The sequence below is a fragment of the Rhinoderma darwinii genome, chromosome 1 (genome assembly GCF_050947455.1).
Source record: "Rhinoderma darwinii isolate aRhiDar2 chromosome 1, aRhiDar2.hap1, whole genome shotgun sequence".
Lineage (NCBI taxonomy): Eukaryota > Metazoa > Chordata > Amphibia > Anura > Rhinodermatidae > Rhinoderma > Rhinoderma darwinii.
Genome location: NC_134687.1, coordinates 480,158,195 through 480,184,232, shown reverse-complemented (window position 1 = coordinate 480,184,232; position 26,038 = coordinate 480,158,195). Strand labels below are relative to the sequence as shown.

Genomic DNA, 26,038 nt, shown 5'->3' with positions numbered 1-26,038 from the left:
TGTTCACCGTGCGGGAAGAATATTATAGTTTTATAGTTTGGGTCGTTATGAAAGCGGTGATACCAAATATGTACTTTTTTTTTAACGTTTTCATTTTTTTTTTCTATAATAAAAGACTTATAGGAAAAAAAGCATTTTTTGTTTTTGTAACTTATAACTTGTTTTTACACATTTATAAAACATTTTTTTTACTTGTTTTACTTGAAGATCTGCAGCTTTGATCGCTGCTATAATACATTACACTACCTAGGTAGTGTAACGTATTATAAACTCTGTGTGGCGCTGAGAGTCACACTGACCGGAAGCCTATGAGGACTGGCCTCTGACTGGTACTCATAGGCTGCCGTGCATGGCAGACCCGGAGGCTGTTGTATGGTCTCCGGTTTTGCCTTATAACTGACTGCAGCACCTGCAATTGGTCCCCGGGAAAGTTTGTTGTAGCAACAAACATTCCCTGCGATCACATGATCGGGACCTGAACCAATCAGGTCCTGATCATGTCTCCAGGACCAGAGGCAGGGGTTAACAGCGCGATACGGATGTCAGCGCTACTCTGAGACACCCGGATCGCGCTTTTAGCACCCACCGTGAATTCACGTTGGCGCTGCACAGAGCCCAGCAAGTGCCAGCGTGAATTTACTGTGGGTGGTCGGGAAGCGGTAAATTTAACGTAATACCTGCAATACTGTATGACGCTGACCAATCAGCATCATGCACTCCTCTCCATTCATTTACACAGCGCATAGGGATCCTGTTAGATCCTTATGTACTGTCTTATACTTACACATTAACAATACTGAAGTATTTAGACAGTGAATAGACATTCCACGGAATGTCTATTCACAATCCCTGCACTTCGTTACTCTGTCTGTGGTAGTTACAGCAGAGGATGCGTAATCTCGCGAGATTACGCGGTAAATGACAGGTTACAATGAGATCACGCTTCCTCGGCTTTAATTACCATAGAAACAGTAACGAAGTGCAGAGATTGTGAATAGACATTCCGTGGAATGTCTATTCACTGTCTAAACACTTCAGTATTGTTAATGTGTTCGTATAAGACAGCACATAAGGATCTAACAGGATCCCTATGCGCTGTGTAAATGAATGTAGAGGAGTGCATGATGCTGATTGGTCAGCGTCATACACTCCCCTGTACAACGCCCACTTGGTCTAAAGTGAAAATACGCCCACTTGGGCATTAAGCAACTCATTAGCATAAATCTAAAAACTTTAATAAAGTGGTAAAAATAGTTTTCTTAAATAAAAAGCATTACTGTCACCTACATTATAGCGCCCATCTCCTTATGTAGGAGATAGAGCACTTATAATGTGGTGACAGAGCCTCTTTACGATATCTATGTTCTTCATTTTATTACTATGGTGAAATGTCACTACATATGCGGATTGCTAATTGAGGGTCAGGTTTCAATATATGTCTGGCTTTTCCTGTGTAAAAGGTGCTGGCCGGGAGGTACTTGGATACTTTTGAGTCTTTACAGCCGAATTACGCTAGCTGTAGAGACTACCCCCTAGATTCTCGGCTGAAAAAGGTTCGCTCCTGTTGAGCAATGTGTTTTCATAGCTACGTTATGCGAGTTTGAGTCAATTCAAATCGCTGCAGATCTATATGTATACATCATACATGTATGGAAAATACTTAGTCACTTATGCTGGATTAGAAATTTTTGCACTCAGGGGTTAGTTGGTGGGGCTCTGGGCTGCGACTGTCTAATATGTAACAATACTGCGAAATGGCGGGGTTACGGTTAATGTCCTGGAATGTGCGTGGTATGGGTTCTCCTGAAAAGAGACATATGATATTTGCTGCTTTGAGGCGACATCGGCCTCATTTGACTTGTCTGCAAGAAACGCACCTGACAGCTGACACGGTGCAGACTCTGAGTAGGCCCTGGGTACAGTGAGTGGGTCATGCTTCCCACACATCTTATTTTACGGGAGTGGCTATTTTGGTGCATTCTGAGCTCCGATGGAAACTGCTACAGTCGAACATTGATCCTAATGGGAGATTTATTTTTTTAAATGCAGTTTTTGATGATTGTCCTCATGTGATAATGGGTGTATATACAACCCTCCGCCAGCCACATTGGAGATTATTCAGGATGCCATGAGATTTGCGTCCGCATATCCGGGTTCCCGTATTATATTGATGGGGGATTTTAACTTGCTTATGGATCCCGGTATAGACCGTCTACATAGACCCGCGGGACATGGCTCCACTGGCCCGTCTCAATTGAGACTACTTATGTTAGAGATAGGGTGGATAGATTTATGGAGAGCTACCCATATTGGTATTAGAGAGTTTACGTGTCATACCCCACAACATAATGCGTTATCTAGAATAGACTATATTTTTGGTTCTCCTGCTATTCTCTGTGACGTGGTGTCTCTAATTTATCCAGGGGGATCTCGGACCATAGTCCATTATTGCTGACATTGAAAAGGCCACATGTTGGTAGAAGGGGGGTGTGTAAGATTCATCCCTTCTGGCTCCAACTCTTTCAGCAGAATGACCAAATACCTGATCAATTGTTGGTTTTTATAGAGGCCCAGTCTCGCATGGAGAATCGCATACTTGTGGGGGATACACTTAAAGGGAATGTGTTGCCAGCAAAACATGATTTTTTTTTTTTTTAGTTAAACAATTAGTGTATAGGTGATTAAACATTGTTCTAATTTTTTATTTTTTTTCACGAGTCAGGAAATATTATAAATTGGATTCAATTGGATTCTAATTTATAATATTTCCCATTGCTGGTCACTAGATGGAGCCATTCCCAAAATTGCAGCATTGCATGTGGTAAAGCAACCACATTGCTTTATGCTGCAAAATTGGGTAAAAAGCCCTTGCTCTAGTGAGCTCTCAGCATCCCCCCCTCCTTTATCCTGGCTAGTGCCGGGAGAAACGAGGGGTTTGAACGGTCTAACCTCCTACACTGTGTGTCGCCATTTTTTGAGCTAACACACAGTGTAGAAGGTTTACATACAGTAAGTAAACACACACTGAAACACAAACATACATAGAAATCCCTTACCTGCTCCAGTCGCCGCCGCTCCCTCCGGTCCATCCGCTCCGTCTGCTGCCGCTGCTCCATGTGCACAAGTCCGGAAGCCGCGACCGGAAGTAGTAATCTTACTGTCCGGCCGCGACTTCCGGTCCACAGGAAAATGGCGCCGGACGGCGCGCATTTCAAATTGAACTGTGTGGGAGCGGCGCATGCGCCGTTCCCACACAGCGGCGTACATGTTAGTGGATGGAACGGGCCCCGTTCGCAGTCCCTATGGGACTGGAGCTGCCGTATTCCATGTCTGTATGTGTCGTTAATCGACACATACAGAAATGGAAAAAAAAATGGCAGCCCCCATAGGGAAGAAAAAGTGTAAAAATAAGAAAAAGTAACACACAAACACACAAATTAATCCAAACGTTTTTAATAAAGCACTAACATCTTTAACATATAAAAAAAAAAATTGTGGTGACACTGTTCCTTTAAGGCCTATTTGAGCAGGTGTCTCCGGTCTTCCATATCGTATGTTAAATGCTCTTCAGCCCTTCAGGTTGAGGACCTAGCGTACAGGTGTTCGCAGGTGGAGGGGAAATTTGTACAAGATCCATCCCCGTCTAATAGACATGAATGGTTAGGCCTGGGTAGGCAGTACCTTCAGGTCCTCAAAGATAAAGCCTCACGTAGTTTGTTTTTTTAGCAAGCAATCACACTTTGAGCTAGGTTATCAGTCAGGTAAGATTCTTGCTCATATAGTGAGAAATAGCTCTAGATCTCCTATTGTACTTGTCATTATTGTCGGGCCGGATGATAGGTTATGTACCTCCCCGGGGGACATTCTTACTTAATTTGCCTCATTTTATGATCAATTGTATTCCTCTCGCGTCGACTATGAGCTGGATTGGTTGGAGTCTTATTTGGATGGAGTCGCTTTCCCTACCTTGACGTCTGAGCAGGTGGGAATGTTGGATGCCCCTTTGACTGTGGAGGTAATATTTGAGGGGATGGCATCTATGTCTAAGGGGAAGGCCTCCGGGCCGGACGGGATCCCTCTTGAGGTCTATCTACAATATGGGGAGTTTCTGGCTCCTCAACTTTTGACCCTGTTTGAATATAGTTTTGGGAGTTCTGCTCTTCCGGATTCGATGTGTGACGCAACCATAGTAGTGTTATTTAAACCTGAGAAAAACTCTGAAGAATGTGGTCCTTATAGACCGATCTCGCTGTTAACAGTGGATTACAAACTATTGACCAAGTTGTTAGCTAATCGCTTATGTACGGTGATAAAGGATGTTATTCACCCGGATCAATGTGGGTTTATACCTGGCAAATCCACTTCTGAAAATGTAAGAAGGGTGGAGGTTGTGTTGGAGATCGGATGGGGGGGGGGGGCAGCAGGACTGGGCTTTGGCTTCTCTGGATGCCGCCAAGGCTTTTGATTCAGTTGAATGGCCCTATTTACTAGCAGTGTTGCGCAGATTTGGATTTCGGGAGGATTTAGTTAAATGGGTATCTTTGATGTACCGTTCTCCTAGAGCTCAGGTGTTGGTGAATGGGGGGTACTGTCCCCTTCCTTTTGCCTCCATAGGGGCACGAGGCAGGGGTGTCCCCTTTCGCCACTCCTCTTTGCATTGACCATTGAACCCTTAGTTATTCGAATTAGACAAGGTTCCGCATATATGGGGATTAGGATAGGCCCTCGAGAGGACCGTATAGGTCTTTATTTAGACGACATGGTGCCCTTTATGGCTAATCCTAATGCTACTCTTCCTAGGGCTATTTACATTATCAATGACTTCGGGAGGTACTCTGGATTATTGATAAATTGGCAGAAGTCGTATTTGATGCCCCTGAGACGGGATGATTGTAGGTGGGGTTCCGAATTCTGTGGTTTAAGGGTTACCCCTGACTTCAAATATTTGGGGATTCATATTGCTAGGGACAGTTCTCGATCTTATAATTTAAATGTCGCACCCTTGTTGACATATCTTAGGGATAAATTTCAAGTGTGGAAACGTCTGCCTCTGTCGGTGGCAGGTCGCATTAATTTATTGAAAATTATTGTTTTGCCCAAGTTTTTGTACGTTCTGGAACACGTAGATGTGATTGTGCTTACATTTTTTTTCAAAATAGTAAATTCACTGTTTGCGCCGTTTTTATATGGGGCGGAGATGTAAACTTAAAATTTCTACTCTTCAGAGACCTAAGGATGAAGCTGGAGCTGCGTTGCCTGATGTATTGTATTATCTGGCGGGCCAGCTTCGATACCTGGTATCTTGGGTCTCTCCCCCCTTGAATTCTAATGCTGAATGTCATTTGGCTCATGTCCTGGGATTGAAAACTTTGTGGCCAGTACTGGAGCCACATGACTTTAGACACCGCTCTTTGTTACCCTTGCATAAGTTAGCCAGACGTCTATGGCAGCAATCTAAATCTCTAATGGGATTTGAGGGGGTAGTAGCCGGAACCCCATTATAGAATAATCCGAGTTTTCCCATCTTTTTGGATTATTGGGGAAGAGCTATTGGATTTCTAGAGATGTACATACCCTGTTACAAATACTTACAGCAGCTAATTCTGTCATGTCGGTGAGTGAGATTCGTGCGGCTTTTAATATACCTCCTGGGCATGCATTATACTGTATGCAATTTCATCACGCTTTAGTCACTCCGTTTCCACCGGCATCCACCATATTCTCTAGTTATTCCCTGGTGACACTTTTGGGTACCCAGACTACGAGGGGATACGTCTCTCGGATTTACTCTTATTTACTGGATGCTAAATTATGACTCAAACCCATGGTGGTTGAGGATAGATGGTGGGAATTCCATTGCTGTCTGATGAGGATTGGAAGAAGGTTTGGAGATCTCATCTTTTGGTTTCTCCTGCTGCTAATAATAAATTGGTGCAATTATACATCATACATCAATGTTACGTAACGCCGATAAGATTACAGCATATAGGAAGGATGGCATTCTCGCATTGCGATAGATGTGGGGAGGATAGAGCTGATTTTATACATTTAATATGGCACTGTAGGTGGATTTTTAGTTTTTGGGAGGATGTAGTAGCCTTATTAACTGCAGTATTGGGGAGGGAGGTTCCACTCAGGCCCGAAGTGTGTTTGTTGGGATTGGTTTCGGAGGAGCAGTGGTCGGTGCATGAGAGAATCTTTCTCAGGGGATCACTCTTTATGGCAGGGAAGGCGGTGGCTATACGTTGGATGGCTGATAGGAGGCCGACGGTAGCTCAATGGCGTAAACTGATTGATAACCTTCCCTTTTGAGAAAATTGTATATAAACATTGTGGTCGTCCGGCTAAATTTAACTTGATCTGGGGTGGTTGGTGCTCATCGAATCTCACTCACTGTACGGTTCAGGGTTTATCCGATTCTTTGACACATGCTGTGCTTGGGAGTGGCTAGGGTGTGTTGGTGGGATGGAACACATTCACATGGCCGTGTCTTTCTAGGCCTATGAGAGGGGTGGCTGTTTCCTCTCTGATAGCATTTTTGATTACATAATTTTGTAACATTTGTCTAACTGTCCTTTAAATTAATATTTTGTTTTTATTTTTTTCATACTGCTATGTGGTTTGCGTACCACTACTATGCCTTGTGTGATTTTGTATGCATGATAGTTATCATTCCTTACTGTTTATGGACTGTTTGATGCATATTCTTCTCCTGATGTATATTTACAATTGACTGTTATTTTATGGTCCATAAAACGAGTTTAAAAAAAAAGTTATCTTTCGGCGCCCCACCCAATCAAAAAAAAAAAATTACCCATAAAGTATAATGCCCTATATAGAGCCCCCACATGGTTTAATATCCCTTTAGTGCCCCCATACTGTATAATAATATATATTATAACCCCTTCAAGGACACAGTATTTTGTCCTCTAAGTGTGCCCACACAGTATTAAGCCCCCTGTAGTGCCCCTACACGGTATAATTTCCACTTAGTGGCCCCCACACCGTATAATGCCCCCCTCCCCTGGCTGCCACACACTGTAGATAGTGCCATAATCCCCCACCTCCTCCTTGTAGACCGCGCCATACGGCCCCCCACCTCCCCCTTGTTGATAGTGCCCCCCAAACAAAAGAAAATTGTACTCTCCTAGGCCCTGTTCCCACGACTAACAGAGCTGCTCCACAACGCCGATGACGGGATCCTTGCGTAGGCCGGCATGATCCTGTAGCTTAGTACAGAGTTTCCAAACCTTTTCAGACACGAGGCACCCCGAACAAAAAAAAAATCAGCCCCCACTCACAGTAAAAAGACCATCCGCCCGCCACTCACAGTAAAAAGACCATCCGCCCGCCACTCACAGTAAAAAGACCATCCGCCCGCCACTCACAGTAAAAAGACCATCCGCCCGCCACTCACAGTAAAAAGACCATCCGCCCGCCACTCACAGTAAAATGACCATCCGCCCGCCACTTACAGTAAAATGACCATCCGCCCGCCACTTACAGTAAAATGACAATCTGTGGACAGATGGACAGAGACATCAAGTGCTCCGTTCAGGAGTGGAATCCCCAGCCACGCGGGGATTCCGCTCCTTCAGGGAGCTACAGTGGCGATTAGTGGATCGCAGAGCAGGGAGATACCTCACTGCTCTGCTATAGTGTTCAATAATATCTGCACCCTAAGGAATCCGATACTATTGAATGTGGCGTCGCTGCCGCTATGGCTGCTACAGCGCTAGAGACGCCACTAAGATTTGAAGTGCCTGGGCGGAAAGGCAGCTGCTGAGTCACCGGGCCCTGGCGCTTCTGAAACACACACAGGGGAGGGGAGCCAGTGCAGTGCCCCCTTCCACCTGCTGGAGTGATGCGCTCTGTGCAATGGCACTGGTCGCACGCCCCTAAGGCCAGCCCTGCTGATCATGCATGTGTTTTTATTCAACGCATTCTGTTTGGTATTCCCATATCCACAATGTCTTTATCATTGCGATATAGTGTAACATTTTATTTTATACATTTTATTTGAGTGTAATAGCAGGAGGTTTGTACTCATGAACAAAAGGAATCAAGCGCCTAAACGCATAAACAAGGAAACATGGACAGGGGAGCTAAGGTGAAGAGTGATGGGCCAGAGCTCATAAAGGGGGGGATAAAGAGAAGACCATAGATGTATCAAAGGGGTTGTCAGAGTTAAATAAATTACACTAGATGAAGAAAATGTTATAAAATCAAAGAACAAAATATTACTCACCTGTTAAATCCCTTGCTTTTCTAGTGGTCCCAGTCGGTCTTTGTCTGTCTTTCCTGGAGCAATGACCTGCTGTAGTCGCTGCAGCCAATCACTGGCCTCCACACTGAAGCTAGAACGTATAGCACGTGAGTGCTGAGGCCAGTGATTTATTTTATTTTTTAAACTCTTTATTGACATCTGGTGCAGAAACAAGTCAAAAATCTTCAGACATCAGATTATTACAAAGGCTAAACGAAAAATTTGTACAAAACAAAATTAGCAAGCATATCATTGATATACTAATCTGCAGAAGAATAAGCCTTATGCATTCCAGATAGGTCAACACGTGTTAAAACATACATGAAATTAAATATAACGTTTTAAAAAGAATTAAGAGGACCTAAACATTCTGTGGCCGTCAGAGGGCGGAAAAGTATCTAGTCAGTGACAGTCCGACATGTATGTTCAGGGTAGCATTATGCAATAATTAGGAGTGTCTCAGGGTTCGTTAAATGTATGAACTGTCAAAGGAGAATTGTTCCAAACATTCACACTTTGGAAAATTTAGTGGTACGATTATTTTTTTTAAAGATATAACACCTCTTGCACACGACCGAGTTTGGGGATTTCCTGGCCCGACTGCGGTACCGGCGAACCGGGACATCTGGCATCATAGACATTTATGATGCTAGGAGTCTCTGCCTCTCCATGGAACTGCTGTTCCGTACTGTATCGTTTTGTTCAGTACAAAACAGCAGTTCCGTGAGGAGGCAGAGACTCCTAGCATCAGAAATGTCTGTAATGCCAGAAGTCTTGTTCGCCTGTACCGCGGTCGGGCCGGGAACGTTTTTCACGGCCCAAAATCGGTCATGTGCAAGAGATGTAACGGAATTAACTAATCTGATCCACTGGCTAGGATTTGGAAGATGATCGTTTATCCAGTGTTGAGCTATGGTTTTTCGTGCCAAAAATAAAGTTTCCCTTAAAACAATTCTAGTATGGTGTCTCCATATTTCTTCATCTAATATGCCAAACAAACAAGCATTAGGATCTAAGGCGGGATTCACACGAACGGGTCGTTCCCGAGCCCGAGTGCCGGCCGGTAAAATCGGCCATTTTGCCCGGCCGGTTTGCATTCAGTTTTGCATCCGTGCCAGGCAGATCCGGACAGTGACATCAGCTGCAACTCCTGAAGGGGAATCCCCATGTGTTCGGGGATTCCGCTTCAGGAGTTTCCCCTGATGTCATTGCCCATATATGGACAGAGACATCAAGCGCTCTGTCCAGGAGCGGAATCCCCGAAAACACGGGGATTCCGCTCCTTCAAGGAGCTAAAGTGCGGCTAGCACATAGCAGAGCGGGGAGATACCTCCCCGCTCTGCTATAGTGGCGTCGCTACAGTAGTAGCAGCCGCAGCAGCTGCAGCTGCGCCATCGAAGGTGTCGCCGGGCCAGGGTGCTTTTAACAAGCAGGGGAAGGGAGCCAGCGCAGCGCTCCCTCCACCTGCTGTACACCCCGGCCCTGCCACACAGTGTGCAGCGATGCCATTCGTCAGAATGGCATCAACTCCTCCTCCTCACATGCACTCTGCGCTGTGAGGAGGAGGAGATAGAGCGCAAGCGCCGGGAAGCCCGGCCATCACTCGGAACACATTCCGGTGATGGCCGTGTAATACCCGGCCCCATAGACTTCTATGGGGGCCGGGTACCCGGGCGAAGATAGAGCATGTCCTATTTTTTTGACGGCCGGATTTCCCGGCCGTCAAAAAATCGGTCGTGTGAATAGCCCCATTAGGGGTCTATTATTCCTAATGAAACCCTGCCGTGTGAATGAGGCCTAAAGGTACATTGGTATGTAGTAAGGATGACAGGAGAGAAATTATCACCATCCAAAAGGAACGTATGGGATCACAGGTCCATATCATATGCTAGAAATTAGCATCTGGAGCATGATGTCGTAAACGGCCTGTGGGTAATCTACCCATCCTAAGTATTGAATAGTGAATTTGGAGCGGGTATACCCAAGTAATGGCATAACGTTAAGGGAAAGATCTTTACCTGAATCTTCTGGGATGAAGATCCCTAAATGTTTAAAATGGTCTACTAAGGGCAATGGAGATATCTCAGATAATCGAGGAGACGGCACATGGGAGAAGGACATTAACCCCTTCAGGACACAGCCTGTTTTGGCCTTGTGGACGCAGACTATTATTTTTTTTCTTCAAATCTGACGTTACTTTATGTGGTAATAACTTGGGAATGCTTTTACCTATCCAAGTGATTCTGAGAATTTTCTCGTGACACATTGAACTTTGTTAGTGGAAAAATTTGGTCAATAAATTCAGTATTTACTTGGGAAAAAGACCAAAATTTAGAGAAAACTTGCAAAAATTGGCATTTTTCTATATTTAAATGTATCTGCTTGTAAAACCGATCGTAATACCACACGAAATAGTTACTAGTTAACACTTCCCATAAGTCTACTTTATGTTGGCATAATTTTTTTGAACATCCTTTTATTTTTCCAGGACATTACAAGGCTTAGAACTTTAGCAAGAATTTCTCAAATTTTCAAGAAAATTTCCAAAAACTATTTTGTTGTGGACCAGTTCAGTTCTGAACTGGCTTTGAGGGCCTTATATATTAGAAACCCCCATAAGTCACCCAATTTTAAAAACTGCACCCCTCCGTTTTTAAAACTGAATTTAGAAAGTTTATTAACCCTTTAGGTGTTTCAGAGGAATTAAAGCAAAGTAGAAGTGAAATGTATAAATGTCATTTTTTTTAATTTTTTTTTAGAAAATCCATTTTTTTTCTGTATCACTTAAGGTTTTACCAGAAAAATGCAACACAATATTTATTGCCCAGATTCTGCAGTTTTTAAAAATATCCCACATGAGGCCCTAGTGTGCCAATGGACTGAAACACAGGCACCATGTCCTGTATGAAGATGTTTTGTAGGGCCAAAACAGTGGGAACCCCTGCAAAAAGACACCATTTGGCCAACTACACCCCTCAAGGAATTTATAGGGGGATATAGTGAGCATTTTGACTCCACAGGTTTTTTTGCTGAACGTAGAGTGGAAGTAGACCGTGAAAATGAAAAATCTACAGTTTTTCCAATAAAACATAGTAATTATTAATTTTTACAGGGCATAAAAAAGAAAAAGCACCCCAACATTTGACAAGCAATTTCTCCTGATTATGGCAGTACTCCATATGTGGTAATAAACGGCTGTTTGGACACACGGCAGGGCTCAGAAGGGAAGGAGTGCCGTTTGGCTTTTGGAGCTCGTTTGCTGGATTGGTTTTTCGGGTGCCATTTCGCATTTGAAAAGCCCCTGAGGGACCAAAACCGTGGAAACCCCCCCCCCCGCCCCCAAAAAGTGACCCAATTTTGGAAACTACAGCCCTAAAAGGATTTATCTAGGGGTATAGTGAGCATTTTGATTCCATAGTTTTTTTGCTGAATTTAGTGGAATAGGCCGTGAAAACGTCTTCTATTGTGGTTTTTATTTATTTTTTTGGGTTACGGCGTTCACCGTGCACTATAAATGACATATTTAATTTAATCTGCGGGTTGATGCGATTACGGTGATATTTTATGTATATAGTTTTTTTGTTTTACGGTGTTTGCACAATAAAATCATGGTTTTAAAAAAATTATTTAGTTTTTGTGTCGCCATATTCTAAGTCATAACTTTTATTTTTCCATCAAGAAAGCTGCGTGAGGGCTTGTCTTTTGCGGAACAAACTGTAGTGTCGATTGGTACCGGTTTTGGGTACATGCGACATTTTGATCCGTATTTATTAATTTTTTTGTGAGCTGACGTGACTAAAAATAACGATACTGGTATTGTTTTAATTTTTTTTTATGGCATTCACCGTGTGGGATAAATAACATTATATTTTATAGTTCAGGCCGTTACGGATGAGACAATACCAATAATGCATAGTTTGTTTTTTTTTTCTATTAATAAAGGATTTTAGAATTGAAAAAAGTGTTTTGTTTTTTTTATAAGTCCCACGGACTTTAACCCCTTAATGACCAGCCTATTTTAGACCTTAATGACCAAGCCATTTTTTACGTTTTTCCATCGTCTCATTCCAAGAGCTATAACGTTTTTATTTTTGCCTCGACATAGCTGTATAAGGACTTGTTTTTTGTGGGACAAGTTGTATTTTTTAATAGCACCATTTTGGGGGACATATTATTTATTGATTAACTTTTATTAACTTTTTTTGGGGGGGGAATAGAAAAAAATCAGAAATTTCACCACTCTTTTTTTGCGTCTTAAATCTACGCCGTTTACCGTGTAGTATAAATAACACAATAAGTTTATTCAGCGGGTTGTTACGATTGCAACGATACCAAATTTGTATAGTTTTTGTATGTTTTACTACTTTTACACAGTAAAAACGCTTTTTTATCAAAATTATTTGTTTTTATGCCTCCATATTTGAAGAGCCGTAACGTTTTTATTTTTTCGCCGATGCAGTTGTATGAGGGCTTTTTTTTTTTGCAGGAAGACTTGTAGTTTTTATTGCTACCATTTTGGATTAGATGCGACTTTTTGATCACTTTTTAATCACATTTTTTTAAAGTCAGGATTCACAGAAAACAGCAATTTTTCCGTAGTTTTTTATTTAATTTTTACGAAGTTCACCGTGCGGGTTAAGTAATGTAATAGATTTATAGTCGGGGTCGTTACGGACGCGGCGATACCAAATATGTGTAACTTTTTAACTGTATTTTAGTTTTTTAATAGTAAAGCAGTTTGTAAGGGGAAAAAGTGGGTTTTTCATTTATTTTTTTTAATTAACTTTATTAAACTTTTTTTTTTTTAACTTTTTTACTAGTCCCACTAGGGGACTTCACTATGCGATCCTCCCATCGCTATTATAATACACTGCAATACTTTTGTATTGCAGTGTATTATGCCTGTCCATTTAAAACGGACAGGCATCTGCTATGTCATTACTGGCAGACCTGGGGGCCTTTATTAGGCCCCCGGCTGTCATGGGAGACACAGACACTCGGCGATCGTATCACCGGGTGTCAGTGGGATGTCTCCAAAACCACTCAGATGCGGTGCTCGCTATTGAGCACCGCATCTGAGGGGTAAAACGGGTGAGATCGATACTGATATCGATCTCACCCGGCAGAGCAGGGACGCTCCCAGCCCTCAGCTGCCTCTGGCAGCTGAGAGCAGGGAGATTTGACAGCTCCCTGCTCTGTTTACTTATTCCGATGCCGCGACGTAAAAAGTCTATGGCATCGGAATAAGGCCCGTTAGTGACCGACGTAAAAAGACTATGGGCCGGTCACTAACGGGTTCATTTCCAACTGTTAGATCGTTGTTCTAATACCCTGCAATACTTATGTCCTGCAGGGTATTCTACCTGTTCGTTTCACACTGACGGGCAGCATATTAGGGCCAGAGGCAGGACATAATCGCCTTCTGTAGATGGCAGACCCGGAGGCCTTTGTTAGACCTCCGGTTGCCATAACAACCATCGGCGCACCGCGGGGTGCCGATGTTGTAACTCCTTAAATGCGGTGGTCGCTATTGACCGCCGCATTTAAGGGGTTAATCGGCGGGCTTCACGGCTGTGATCCCACGCCTGCTAGTAGCAGCCAGTACTGAGAGATGCCGGACTGTGGGGAATGCATGTACGCTCTGTCAGGAGCACACGTAGATTAACGGGTTGCAGGCACAAGGACCAGCGCTGCAGCCCGTTAATCTACGTGGGCTAGTCGGGAAGGGCTTAAGGAGGATTTTCCCCAATTACTGGAGAAACCTGAATATGTCCCAAACTGTTTAATAGTGGCTATAACAGAGGTAAGAGTATCATGAATGTGGTCCATAAAAATTACTATATCATATGCGTACAGCTCAATGGTTTCCGTGAGGCCCGCAATGATGATACCTTTAATAAGGGGAGAGAAGCGTATCCCAATAGCGAACGCCTCTATTGCCAAACTAAACAGGGCCGGCAACAGAGGACACCCCGAAGCGTACTTGGCTTAAGTGAAAAGGCAGGGGATGATATATTATTTACCAAAACTTTCGCTTTGGGTGAGGCATATATGTTTTTGGATCCATTTACAGAATTTAGGGTCAAAAGCGAACTTTTGGAGGCAATCAAATAGAAAAGGCCATTCAATTGAGTCCAAATGCCTTTGTGGCATCTAGAGAGACTAGAGCTCAATAGTTTTTCAGCATAGAGCTATATTGAACCACCGCTTAAACTCTTCTGATGCTTATGGATGTATTTTTTCCAGGCATGAACGCAGTTTGGTCAGGATGTATTAAATCGAGGATAATGCTATTTAATCTAGTAGCTAGGATTTTAGTTAGCTACTAGCGATATGGGACAGTAGGCACCACACTCTAAGGGGTCTTTACCTGGTTTAACCCCTTAGTGACCACCAATACGCCTTTTCACGTGAGTCACTAATGGGCTTTAGGCTAGGCTGACGCCTTTTCACGTCAGCCTAGTCTAAGTCCTGCACGGGTCTCCCGTGTAGGCAGGAGCCGGGGCTCTGCTGTCTGATGACAGCTGAGCTCCTGCTCCAACGCCCGCGATCGAAGTTTACTTCGATCGCGGCCGTTTAACCCGTTAAATGCCGCCGTCAATAGCGACCGCTGCATTTAACTTTGTTTACAAAGGGAGTGCGCTCCCTCTGTCACCCATCGGCGGCCCGCGAATGCAATCGCGGGTCTCCGATGGGGTGTCATGGCAGCCGGGGGCTTGATAAAAGCCCCCAGGTCTGCCCTGGACATATGCCTGTTAGGACGCGCCGGAGGCACGTCCTAACAGATTACCTGTCAGATCCACACTGACAGGCAATAATGCTCTGGTATATGAAGTATACCAAAGCATTATAGCAGCGATCGGAAGATCGCACAGTAAAGTCCCCTAGTGGGACTAATAAAATAAGTCATCAAAGTGAAATAAAGATTATTAATAAAAAGTACAGTAAAAAAATAAAATCATTTTTTTCCATAAAAAGTGGTTTTATTTAGTAAAAGTGTAAAAAAAAAAAAAAAGTACACATATGTGGTATCGCCGCGACTGTAATGACTCCATTAATAAAGTTAATATGTCATTTAAACCGCAAGGTGAACACCGTAAAAAAAAAACGCAAAAAACCATGGCGAAATTGCAATTTTTTTCCATTGCCCCCCAAAAAAGTCATAATAAAAATGAATCAATAAGTCCCATGCACCCCAAAACAGTACCATTCAAAACTACGTCTTGTCCCGCAGAAAACAAGCCCAAAAAATCACTACATTGATGGAAAAATAAAAAAATTACGGCTCTTGGAAAGCGACGATGCAAAAACAAATAATTTTAGTTCAAGTGTTTTTATTGTGCAAAAGTCGTAAAACCTAAAAAAACCTCTACATATGTGGTATCGCCGTAATCGTACCGACCCATAGAATAAAGGTAACATGTTATTTACGTCGCACAGTGAACGGCGTCAATTTAAAAACGCATAGAACAATGGCGGAATTTCAGGTTTTTGTTATAATACCCCCCAAAAAGGTTAATAAAAGTTAATATAAAAATTATATGTACCCAAAAATGGTGCCATTAAAAAGCACAACTAATCCCGCAAAAAACAAGTACTCATACAGCTATGTAGACGAAAAAATAAAAACGTTCTAGCTCTTTGAATGCGACTATAGAAAAACGAATAAAATAGCTTGGTCATTAAGGCCTAAAATGGGCTGGTCACTAAGGGGTTAAGTAAGCTGTCCTCTGTCGTCTGCCCTGTTTAGTTTGACAATAGAGGCATTGGCTATTAGGATACGTTCCTCTCCCCTTATTAAAGGTATCATTATTGTGGGCCGCATGTAAAACGTTGGGCTATACGCAGATGACAGTCATTTTTATGGACCACATTTAATACAACTATCGTGGCTTCGTAAAATGTAGCAGGCAAAGTCCCAGAAGATATGGCTGAAAGTAGGACTCTGACAGATGGTCACAATATTTATTATAGAGTTCTATGGGAAACCCATCTGGGCCGGGGCCTTACCTCTGGCCATATCTTTTATAGCCATGTTAATATCATCTACGATAATATCGGCATCTAGAAAAAGCTTGCTGGGTATCCGTGAGCTCTCGGAAAGTCAGACCACTAAGGCCAGTGATTGGCTACAGGGATATTTTTTTTTATAACCTTTCCTGCAGCTAGTTTATTTATTTTGCAAAAATGACAAAATATAAAAAAGTGGCCAAATTGTTAAAACGTTACTTTTACTGTGCAGGAAGAAGCTGCTGCTGAATACAATCAGATCTCCCTTCACTCAGACCGCTGCCTGGGCACAGTATTGTACTTTTATCCTTAGCTGTGCTCAGGCAGGAGAAGTAGCAACATACTGTGCTTGGGCAGGGGGTAATCAGTCGGTGTTAGGAGGACTTCTATATGTGTTCCAGATCAGCCCCCGTCCCCTCATTTTCATGAACTTGTGTCTGGATGGTGAGGTAAATGGCTTCAAAAGGAACCTTCCAAAACGAAAGCCCAGTCATCAGTTATGCCCTGGCTCTTTGGCTAAGTCCACAGGTGCTAGACTCAGTCCACCACGGATTGTGTTGTAAATCCGTGGCGAAACGACAGCAATTCCACTGCAAAATCTGCATGTTTTACAGATTCACTGGGTAAAATCAGCAGGTTTCCTGCAATTTAATTTTTGAAGATCTGCAGCATGATCATTTTTTAGCATGGAATTTCTTTGCTATGTATGGATTGGGTTTTGAGAACCCCATCCACATGTATTGTACCGTAAAGTGCAGTGCATTTGCAGTCTGGCAAATACACACACCACGTCTGAACGTGGCATTTAAAAATTAATTATGCCGATTGCCAAGATCTATGATCATGTTTTTCTTCTGTTTAGGTTTAACATTCATTTCTAAACTTGTTTCCATGAAAAAAACGGAAAACCTAGCAGAACGGAGACAAACTGAAACAAAAAATATAGAATTGAAATCAATGGCGATGCAAACGGAAACTATACTTTGTTTGTCTTTCCGTTTGTCTGTTCCGCTAATTGAACAGATGAAGGAAAAGCCAAACTGAAGCCTGACGATGATGTGAACAGGCTCTAAGATTAGGAAAAAGCGGAGCCCAAAATTGGGATCTTTATTCCATATTGAAAAGGTTTCAAGTACAGAGCCAATGTTAGTAAATTATGGCTAGCTCATGACAGAAATACTTTGTTAAATGAGGTGTTTTAACAGGCCAATTTTGACTTCTCTTTCAGTTTATATCTAAACCTCGTACTTGGAAATGTGAACGTGACTCTTCTTAGTAACCAAGCAAAGTAAGTATGCATTTTAATGCAGAATATGTACATGTTCATCCTGATCACTCAACAGACTTTTTCAATGTTCATTAAAGATGCACACGTTGTTTTTCATTTTTATTGCAGAAGGATCAAAACAGACCCCCAAAAAAACAAAACAAAGCCCCCACAAACAACAACTAGGCGTGTATTATTTGAAGGCATGTTGCGTAGAAACAGTATGCAGAATAATTTTCAGTTAATATGGCTTCATAAGAGAGCGTGTGACCATATAAACACTTAAAGGTATATCTCCAACTCACACATTTATGGCTTATCGACAGAATATGCCATAAATGTGTGAAAGGTGCGGGTCCCTTTTGTGGAGAACGCGAGTCACCCGACCCCTGTCCCACCTGGCAAAGTGGCTGCCGCATCTAGGCAAAGAATGAATTATAGATGTGCACTGCTCATTCCATTCAGTTCTATGGGAGTTACGGAAACATTTTGTGAGCGTGTGCGGCTGTTTCTGTAACTACCATAGGGAGGCCAACCTCTCGATTCAATCTAAGCCTGACTCCTGTGGTCGCTTCATCAGGTGGGACTGGGGTTGGGGGGGCGCCCCATTCTCCACATAGGTGTGGGCCTAACCCCTGGGAACTACACCTATCACAGATTTATAACCTATATCGTGGATATGCCATAAATATGTTGGGAATACCCCTACTCTGATTATGGGGAACAAAAGCAGACCCCCCCTTTTTATTTTTGTGGATAACCCCTTTTAATGGTGCCTTCACTCTCAGCGCATGAAATTCTAGCCGATTTTTACAAGCCCCAAATAAAGGCGTGTGCGTGTGCGTGTGTGTGTGTAAAACCTAAAGGTGTGTTCACATGTACAGTTTTTCATGTGGTTCGACTGTATCCTTAGTGTTATGGTGTTTAGTACACAACATGTAACCGAGGCAGCTGAACATTGCAACCAGCGATTGGTTGCTATGGTGTCATGTTGTGTATGACGCTTCATAGCGTTGTGGATATAAACCAGATGCAGCGGTGTACCGTGGTGGCACAGAAATACTGTTGGTTATATTTTAATCGTTCTGAGCCTTTTGGGTGATCTACTTATGGGTTGGAATCAACCTTTCTTTTATTGCTTTTGGGCGTTAGGCTACAATGAGTTTCCCCATCTGTAGAAAAAAAAAAAGCATTTTTTTACTGTATTCCTGAAGGTTCTCTTCCCTTGTAAAGATAAAGGGCTTGTATAAACTGCAATAAACCCTCCTAAAAAGGTAGAAAGCTGATAAATCTGTTCTTGATTAGATCATAAACCTTTTAATAAAGAAAAACAAAGTGAAGATCTACAAACAATAAGTTTTAGTCCTCAGCAGAGCCTGTATCGACTTACATGTGTGAGAAAAATACACTTCTCCCAAGCATGCCTGGCCAACTATAAGATGGGATCATATGACCGATTGGTGCCTAGATAAGCCTGAGGAAGAGGAGGAAAAGCAGTACTAATGTATACGGAGAATTCGCTCCCCACTTTAAAGAGGCTCTGTCACCAGATTATCAAACCCCTATCTCCTATTGCATGTGATCGACGCTGCAATGTAGATAACAGTAAAGTTTATTTTTTTTGAAAAACGATCATTTTTGGCCAAGTTATGAGCAATTTTATATTTATGCAAATAAGCCTTTCTAATGGACAACTGGGAGTGTGTTTTCTCTTATTTCCAACTGGGCGTGTATTGTGTTTGTAACATCTGGGCGTGTTTACTTGTTTTACTAGCTGGGCGTTGTGAATAGAAGTGTTTGTCAGCATCATACACTTCTATTCACAACGCCCAGCTAGTAAAACAAGTAAACACGCCCAGCTAGTAAAACAAGTAAACACGCCCAGCTAGTAAAACAAGTAAACACGCCCAGATGTTACAAACAAAAAACACGCCCAGTTGGAAATAAGAGAAAACACGCCCAGTTGGAAATAAGAGAAAACACGCCCAGTTGGAAATAAGAGAAAACACGCCCAGTTGGAAATAAGAGAAAACACGCCCAGTTGGAAATAAGAGAAAACACGCCCAGTTGGAAATAAGAAAGGCTCATTTGCATAAATATAAAATTGCTCATAACTTGGCCAAAAATGATCGTTTTTCAAAAAAAAAAAAAAAAGTTACTGCTATCTACATTGCAGCGCCGATCACATGCTATAGGAGATAGGGATTTGATAATCTAGTGACAGAGCCTCTTTAACTTCACATCTGCTTGTGGATTATCGATGTGCTATAGGATTACATTCTCCTTAGTGTAGCCACAGTTTGAGTTTCTGCCATTACGCACTGATCTTTCTTTGCTTTCAGGTTTGCTTATAAGGATGAATATGAAAAATTCAAACTTTACTTGACAATTATTTTGTTGCTTGGAGCAATAGCTTGTCGGTTTGTGCTTCATTACAGGTGAGAAATCTTGTGTGTACAAATGAATATATAACTCAAATAATCGACTGCCCTCTAAGCTTGTAAAATGTACGTCTACCTTTTCTTGAGTCATTTATGTGAAATGAAGTACAGAATTCTGTTCAATGCCACTTTATGCAATGAGAACCAGAATTTAAACTTGTGATATAATTTTATTGTACTGATTTTACTCTACTCCTATTGATAAGGAGTGGAGTCCCACACGAGCACCACCGTTCATCGGAGTGCCGTACGTTTCCTAAATATTATAGATGAACGATTGTCGTAACGATCGGTTGTCCCCATACTTAATCGTTGCTCCTTGTGAATGTAGCAAACGAGTGCCGATCGGCAAGCTGCATTGTCAATTGGCCGTTAAACATGGGCAATATCTGCCTGTGTAAAACCACCTTTACAAACTACACTTTCTTTTTGTCAAACTCCTGAAGCAGATTTGATTTTTTTTCTGCAGTCCAGAAAACTGTGGAAATATATTGTGCATGCAGACGGCAATCACCTGAATTGATGAAATGTTTCTTAAAATGCACAGACATGGAAACCATATCAGTATAGATAACATCTGTCTGCCTGGAAACCAACATGACAGACCACCATTATAAGGGAAAGATCACTTCATGCATCTAGCGCACTGAGATGGCTTGTAAAATGGGCACATGAGGCTTCGTTCACATCTGCGCCAGGGTCACGTTCCGACGGAACGTTGGAGCTTTCCGTTGGAGCGGGGCCCTGACTGACACAAACGGAAACCTAGGGTGATTTCAATGGTGACTGATCTGGTGCTAATGGTTTCCGTTTGTCTCTGTTGTGCAAGGATTCCGTCGTTTTGACGGAATCAATAGTGTAGTCGACTACGCTATGGTTTCCGTTTGTGTCAGTCAGGGTCCCGTTCCGACGGAAAGCTTCGGCGTTCCGGCGGAATGGAGCCCTGGCGCAAATGTGAACGAAGCCTAACTGGTACATGGCATGAATTGCTTTGTGAATGCCAGGCTGTTGAGACTATTCATACAATAAGATTTCGACGTTTGTGGCAGCATGTAAATGCACGCCGTTTAGTTATAAATGATAAAATTGCTAAAAATGGTTTCCTACAAGTGTGACCAATGCAAAGCATAAACATTCTTCTTAAGAAGGGGAAGATCGTCCACGTAATGTTGTTGGGGCTGGTTGCTTATGATGTGGCACCGCCTGTTCACAAAACATCAAATATTCACCTACTTTTGATGGTTTCCTAGAGTAACAGATGAAGTGTTCAACTTCTTACTGGTCTGGTACTACTGCACACTGACCATACGAGAAAGTATCCTCATAAGCAACGGATCAAGGTGAGTTTATTTACAGCAGCAATCTACATTTGTTTATCCGGTAAAAATTCCTCATCACATTACATTTACTCACTGTGCATGGTTGTTTGCCTCTTTTTCTCCTACAGGATAAAGGGCTGGTGGGTTTCTCACCATTATGTATCAACATTTCTATCTGGGGTGATGCTAACATGGTAAGTCCAATGTTATGTTCTTTGTGATGTGTGTGTGTGTGTGTGTGTGTATATGTATATATATATATATATATACACATAGTGAAGGAAATAAGTATTTGATCCCTTGCTGATTTTGTAAGTTTGCCCACTGTCAAAGTCATGAACAGTCTAGAATTTTTAGGCTAGGTTAATTTTACCAGTGAGAGATAGGTTATATATATAAAAAAAAAAAAGAAAATCGCATTGTCAAAATGATATATATTTATTTGCATTGTGCACAGAGAAATAAGTATTTGATCCCCTACCAACCATTAAGAGTTCAGCCTCCTCCAGACCAGTTACACGCTCCAAATCAACTTGGTGCCTGCATTAAAGACAGCTGTCTTACATGGTCACCTGTATAAAAGACTCCTGTCCACAGACTCAATTAATCAGTCTGACTCTAACCTCTACAACATGGACAAGACCAAAGAGCTTTCTAAGGATGTCAGGGACAAGATCATAGACCTGCACAAGGCTGGAATGGGCTACAAAACCATAAGTAAGACGCTGGGTGAGAAGGAGACAACTGTTGGTGCAATAGTAAGAAAATGGAAGACATACAAAATGACTGTCAATCGACATCGATCTGGGGCTCCATGCAAAATCTCACCTCGTGGGGTATCCTTGATCCTGAGGAAGGTGAGAGCTCAGCCGAAAACTACACGGGGGGAACTTGTTAATGATCTCAAGGCAGCTGGGACCACAGTCACCAAGAAAACCATTGGTAACACATTATGCCGTAATGGATTAAAATCCTGCAGTGCCCGCAAGGTCCCCCTGCTCAAGAAGGCACATGTACAGGCCCGTCTGAAGTTTGCAAATGAACTTCTGGATGATTCTGAGAGTGATTGGGAGAAGGTGCTGTGGTCAGATGAGACTAAAATTGAGCTCTTTGGCATTAACTCAACTCGCCGTGTTTGGAGGAAAAGAAATGCTGCCTATGACCCAAAGAACACCGTCCCCACTGTCAAGCATGGAGATGGAAACATTCTGTTTTGGGGGTGTTTCTCTGCTAAGGGCACAGGACTACTTCACCGCATCAATGGGAGAATGGATGGAGCCATGTACCATCAAATCCTGAGTGACAACCTCCTTCCCTCCACCAGGACATTAAAAATGGCTCGTGGCTGGGTCTTCCAGCACGACAATGACCCGAAACATACAGCCAAGGCAACAAAGGAGTGGCTCAAAAAGAAGCACATTAAGGTCATGGAGTGGCCTAGCCAGTCTCCAGACCTTAATCCCATCGAAAACTTATGGAGGGAGCTGAAGATCCGAGTTGCCAAGCGACAGCCTCGAAATCTTAATGATTTACAGATGATCTGCAAAGAGGAGTGGGCCAAAATTCCATCTAACGTGTGCAAACCTCATCATCAACTACAAAAAACGTCTGACTGCTGTGCTTGCCAACAAGGGTTTTGCCACCAAGTATTAAGTCTTGTTTGCCAAAGGGATCAAATACTTATTTCTCTGTGCACAATGCAAATAAATATATATAATTTTGACTGTGGATTTTCTTTTTTTTTTTTTTTTTTTATATAATCTATCTCTCACTGGTAAAATTAACCTAGCCTAAAAATTCTAGACTGTTCATGTCTTTGACAGTGGGCAAACTTACAAAATCAGCAAGGGATCAAATACTTTTTTCCTTCACTGTATGTATGTGTGTATATATATATATATATATATATATATATATATATATATATATATATATATATATCTTTCAGAAAATTAGAATATTGGGTAAACGTTGAAGCTTGTAGACTCGTGGTGTCACACTCTAATCAGCTAATCGACACAAAACACCTGCAAAGGATTCCTAAGCCTTTAAATGGACTGGTCTGTTGCTCAGTGTCCAAATGTCGTGTTTTCAGATGAAAGTAAATTTTGCATTTCATTTGGAAATCCGAGTCTGGAGGAAGAGTGGAGAGGCGTCAATCCAAGTTGCTTGCGTTCCAGTGTGAAGTTTCCACAGTCAGTGATAGTTTGGGGAGCCATGTCATCTGCTGGTGTTGGTCCACTGTGTTATATCAAGCCCAGAGTCAGCGCAGCGTCTAGCAGGAAATTTTCTTGCGCTTCATGCTTCGCTCTGCTGACAAGCTTTATGGAGATGCGGATTTCATTTTCCAGCAGGACTTGGCACCTGCCCACACTGCCAATATTACCAATACCTGGTTTAATAACCACAGTATCACTGTGCTTGATTGGCCTGCAAACTCGCCTGACCTAAACCCCATAGAGAATCTATGGGATATTGTCAAGAGGAGGATGAGACACCAGACCCAACAATGTAGAAGAGATGAAGGCCGCTATCAAAGCAACCTGGGCTTCCATAACACCTCAGCAGTGCCACAGGCTGAACGCCTCCATGCCACGCCGCATTGATGCAGTAATTCATTCAAAAGGAGCCCTGACCAAGTATTGAGGGCATATACTGTACATACTTTTCAGTAGCCCAACATTTCAGTATTAAAAATCATTATTGAAATTGGGCTTATATAATATTCTAATTTTCTAGGAGACTAAATTCTGTGTTTTCAATAACTGTCCGCCATAATCATCAACATTAAAAGAAAAAAAATGCTGGAAATAGATCACTCTGTGTGTAATTAATCTATTTATGTGAGTTTCACTTTTTGAATTGAATTACTGAAATTATCTTATTGATATTCTAATTCATTGAGAGTGACTAGTGTATATGTATGTATGTGTGTGTGTGTATATATATATATATATATATATATATATATATATATATATATATATATATAAAAAATCTCTTCAAAGTATAAACCTACGTAGTGTGTATTTTTGTCTAATGTTTCTGTTCTGTCTCTCTGCAGGCCAGACGGGCTCATATATCGGATGTTCCGCAATCAGTTTCTTGCATTTTCAATATATCAAAGTAAGAGAGAATATAGGTATATGTCTGTGTGTATTTGTATCTAAATAAAATACCATATTGGAAATATCAATAGGATAATTTGGCTGTTAAGCTGTGTTTTGGGAACACCTTGCACATATTACCCTGGAGTTTTTGAGAATTAATTTGACAGTGATTGATGGCCATTATGTTCTTGTTTCATTCTTCTTATTATACTAGTAATTAATTTCTTCTATGTTTCCCGTAGGTTGTGTACAATTTTTGCAATATTATTATCAAAGTGGGTGTCTATACAGATTACGTGCACTAGGAGAGCGAAATCATTTAGACCTTACAGTAGGTAAGTGAATTCTGTACTGACGTGTAAATATAGTTATGTTTATGACGCACTTGTTAATTTAACCCCTTAATGACCGGGTCTGAAAAGGCTTTAATGACCAGTTACATTATTCCGTTTTTACCTCTGCCTTTCAGCAGCCGTAACTTTTTTTTATTTTTTCATTGACGTGGCTGTATGAGGCCTTGTTTTATGTGGGAGAAATTGAATTTTTTTTTTACAGTTTGGGTGTGGAAACAAGTTATTTTTATGGCGTGAATATAGGAAAAAGCGATTCTCTGCATGGTTTTTCTTGTTTGTTTTTTATCCCGTTCACGTTTCATGCTAAATAACCTGTTTTAGATTAATTCTTCAGGTTATTTCGGTCCTTTAGATACCTAATATATGTGTAGGTTTTTTGTTTTTATTTAATGTAGGTTCATAAAATATATTTTATGCAAAATAATAACTTTTTTTTGTTATTTATTTATTTTTTAAATCCCAATAGGGGATAACTTTGTCTGCAACTCTATTTTTTACTTATAATGTATTAGCATACTCTTGTATGCTAATACATTATACTGTGTCACTTTGACCCAGGCTGCTGCTAGGGCAGGCTCACTGAACAGACAGCCACTGGGCTGACTGCAGAGGGATTCCCTGTTCTTTGATCACGTCACCGGGTTTCCAGTGGCGCGATCAAAGACTGAAGTTCTCTTTGATCATGCCGCGGTCACGGACCGCGGCGATCAAAGGGTTAAGCAGCTGGGGTCCGAATGTTTTCCAACCCCAGCTGTATTTAGCAGGCTGCTCTAAGATCGGGAGCTGTTAGTTACAGCTTCTGCTTAGAGGTTAAGCACTCACAGGAGCGCTCATCAGCCTCTTCTACAGCGACGCCAAAAGACGTCGCTGTAGATCAAGCACCTGCACCGCCTTATGTCAAGACGGTGGGCTGTCATTAAAGGGTTAAAGTGGATTCCCTATTATTACATCCATAGGATCTTTATGATGCTACCCCTTTAATGATCAATGTCGCCATTCTGCACCCCATTTTATCTTGCCTACTATTACAAGTTTAACTTGGCTGCTGCCATTCTTCTTTCTTTTTTTTTTTTTTTAGCTCTTAGAGCTTTTTTTCTTGCTTATAAATACTAGGCACTCTACAAATGTCACAGCCAGGCTGGCAGAATATCTGGTTGTCGATTTTGCTAGAATGGTAGTCGCACATTAAATAGAATAATTCAGAAGGTTCTGTAGTGATCACCAGCAAACTCTCTTATTTACCTTCTAGTTATACTACAAGTGGAAAATGTT

At 41.9% G+C, this 26,038-nt stretch overlaps 1 protein-coding gene across 2 annotated transcripts in view; it reads left to right on the top strand.

Annotated features, from left to right (window-relative positions):
- TMEM120B (transmembrane protein 120B) overlaps positions 1-26,038 on the top strand; it is an 82,260-nt gene that overhangs the window by 34,562 nt on the left and 21,660 nt on the right. For both annotated transcript variants that reach the window (XM_075854746.1, XM_075854752.1), the window contains 6 exons: positions 17,505-17,564; positions 19,886-19,981; positions 21,235-21,324; positions 21,432-21,497; positions 24,368-24,429; positions 24,656-24,748. In XM_075854746.1, the coding sequence (XP_075710861.1) occupies positions 17,505-17,564; positions 19,886-19,981; positions 21,235-21,324; positions 21,432-21,497; positions 24,368-24,429; positions 24,656-24,748 (467 nt within the window). The remainder of the gene's footprint in view (positions 1-17,504; positions 17,565-19,885; positions 19,982-21,234; positions 21,325-21,431; positions 21,498-24,367; positions 24,430-24,655; positions 24,749-26,038) is intronic.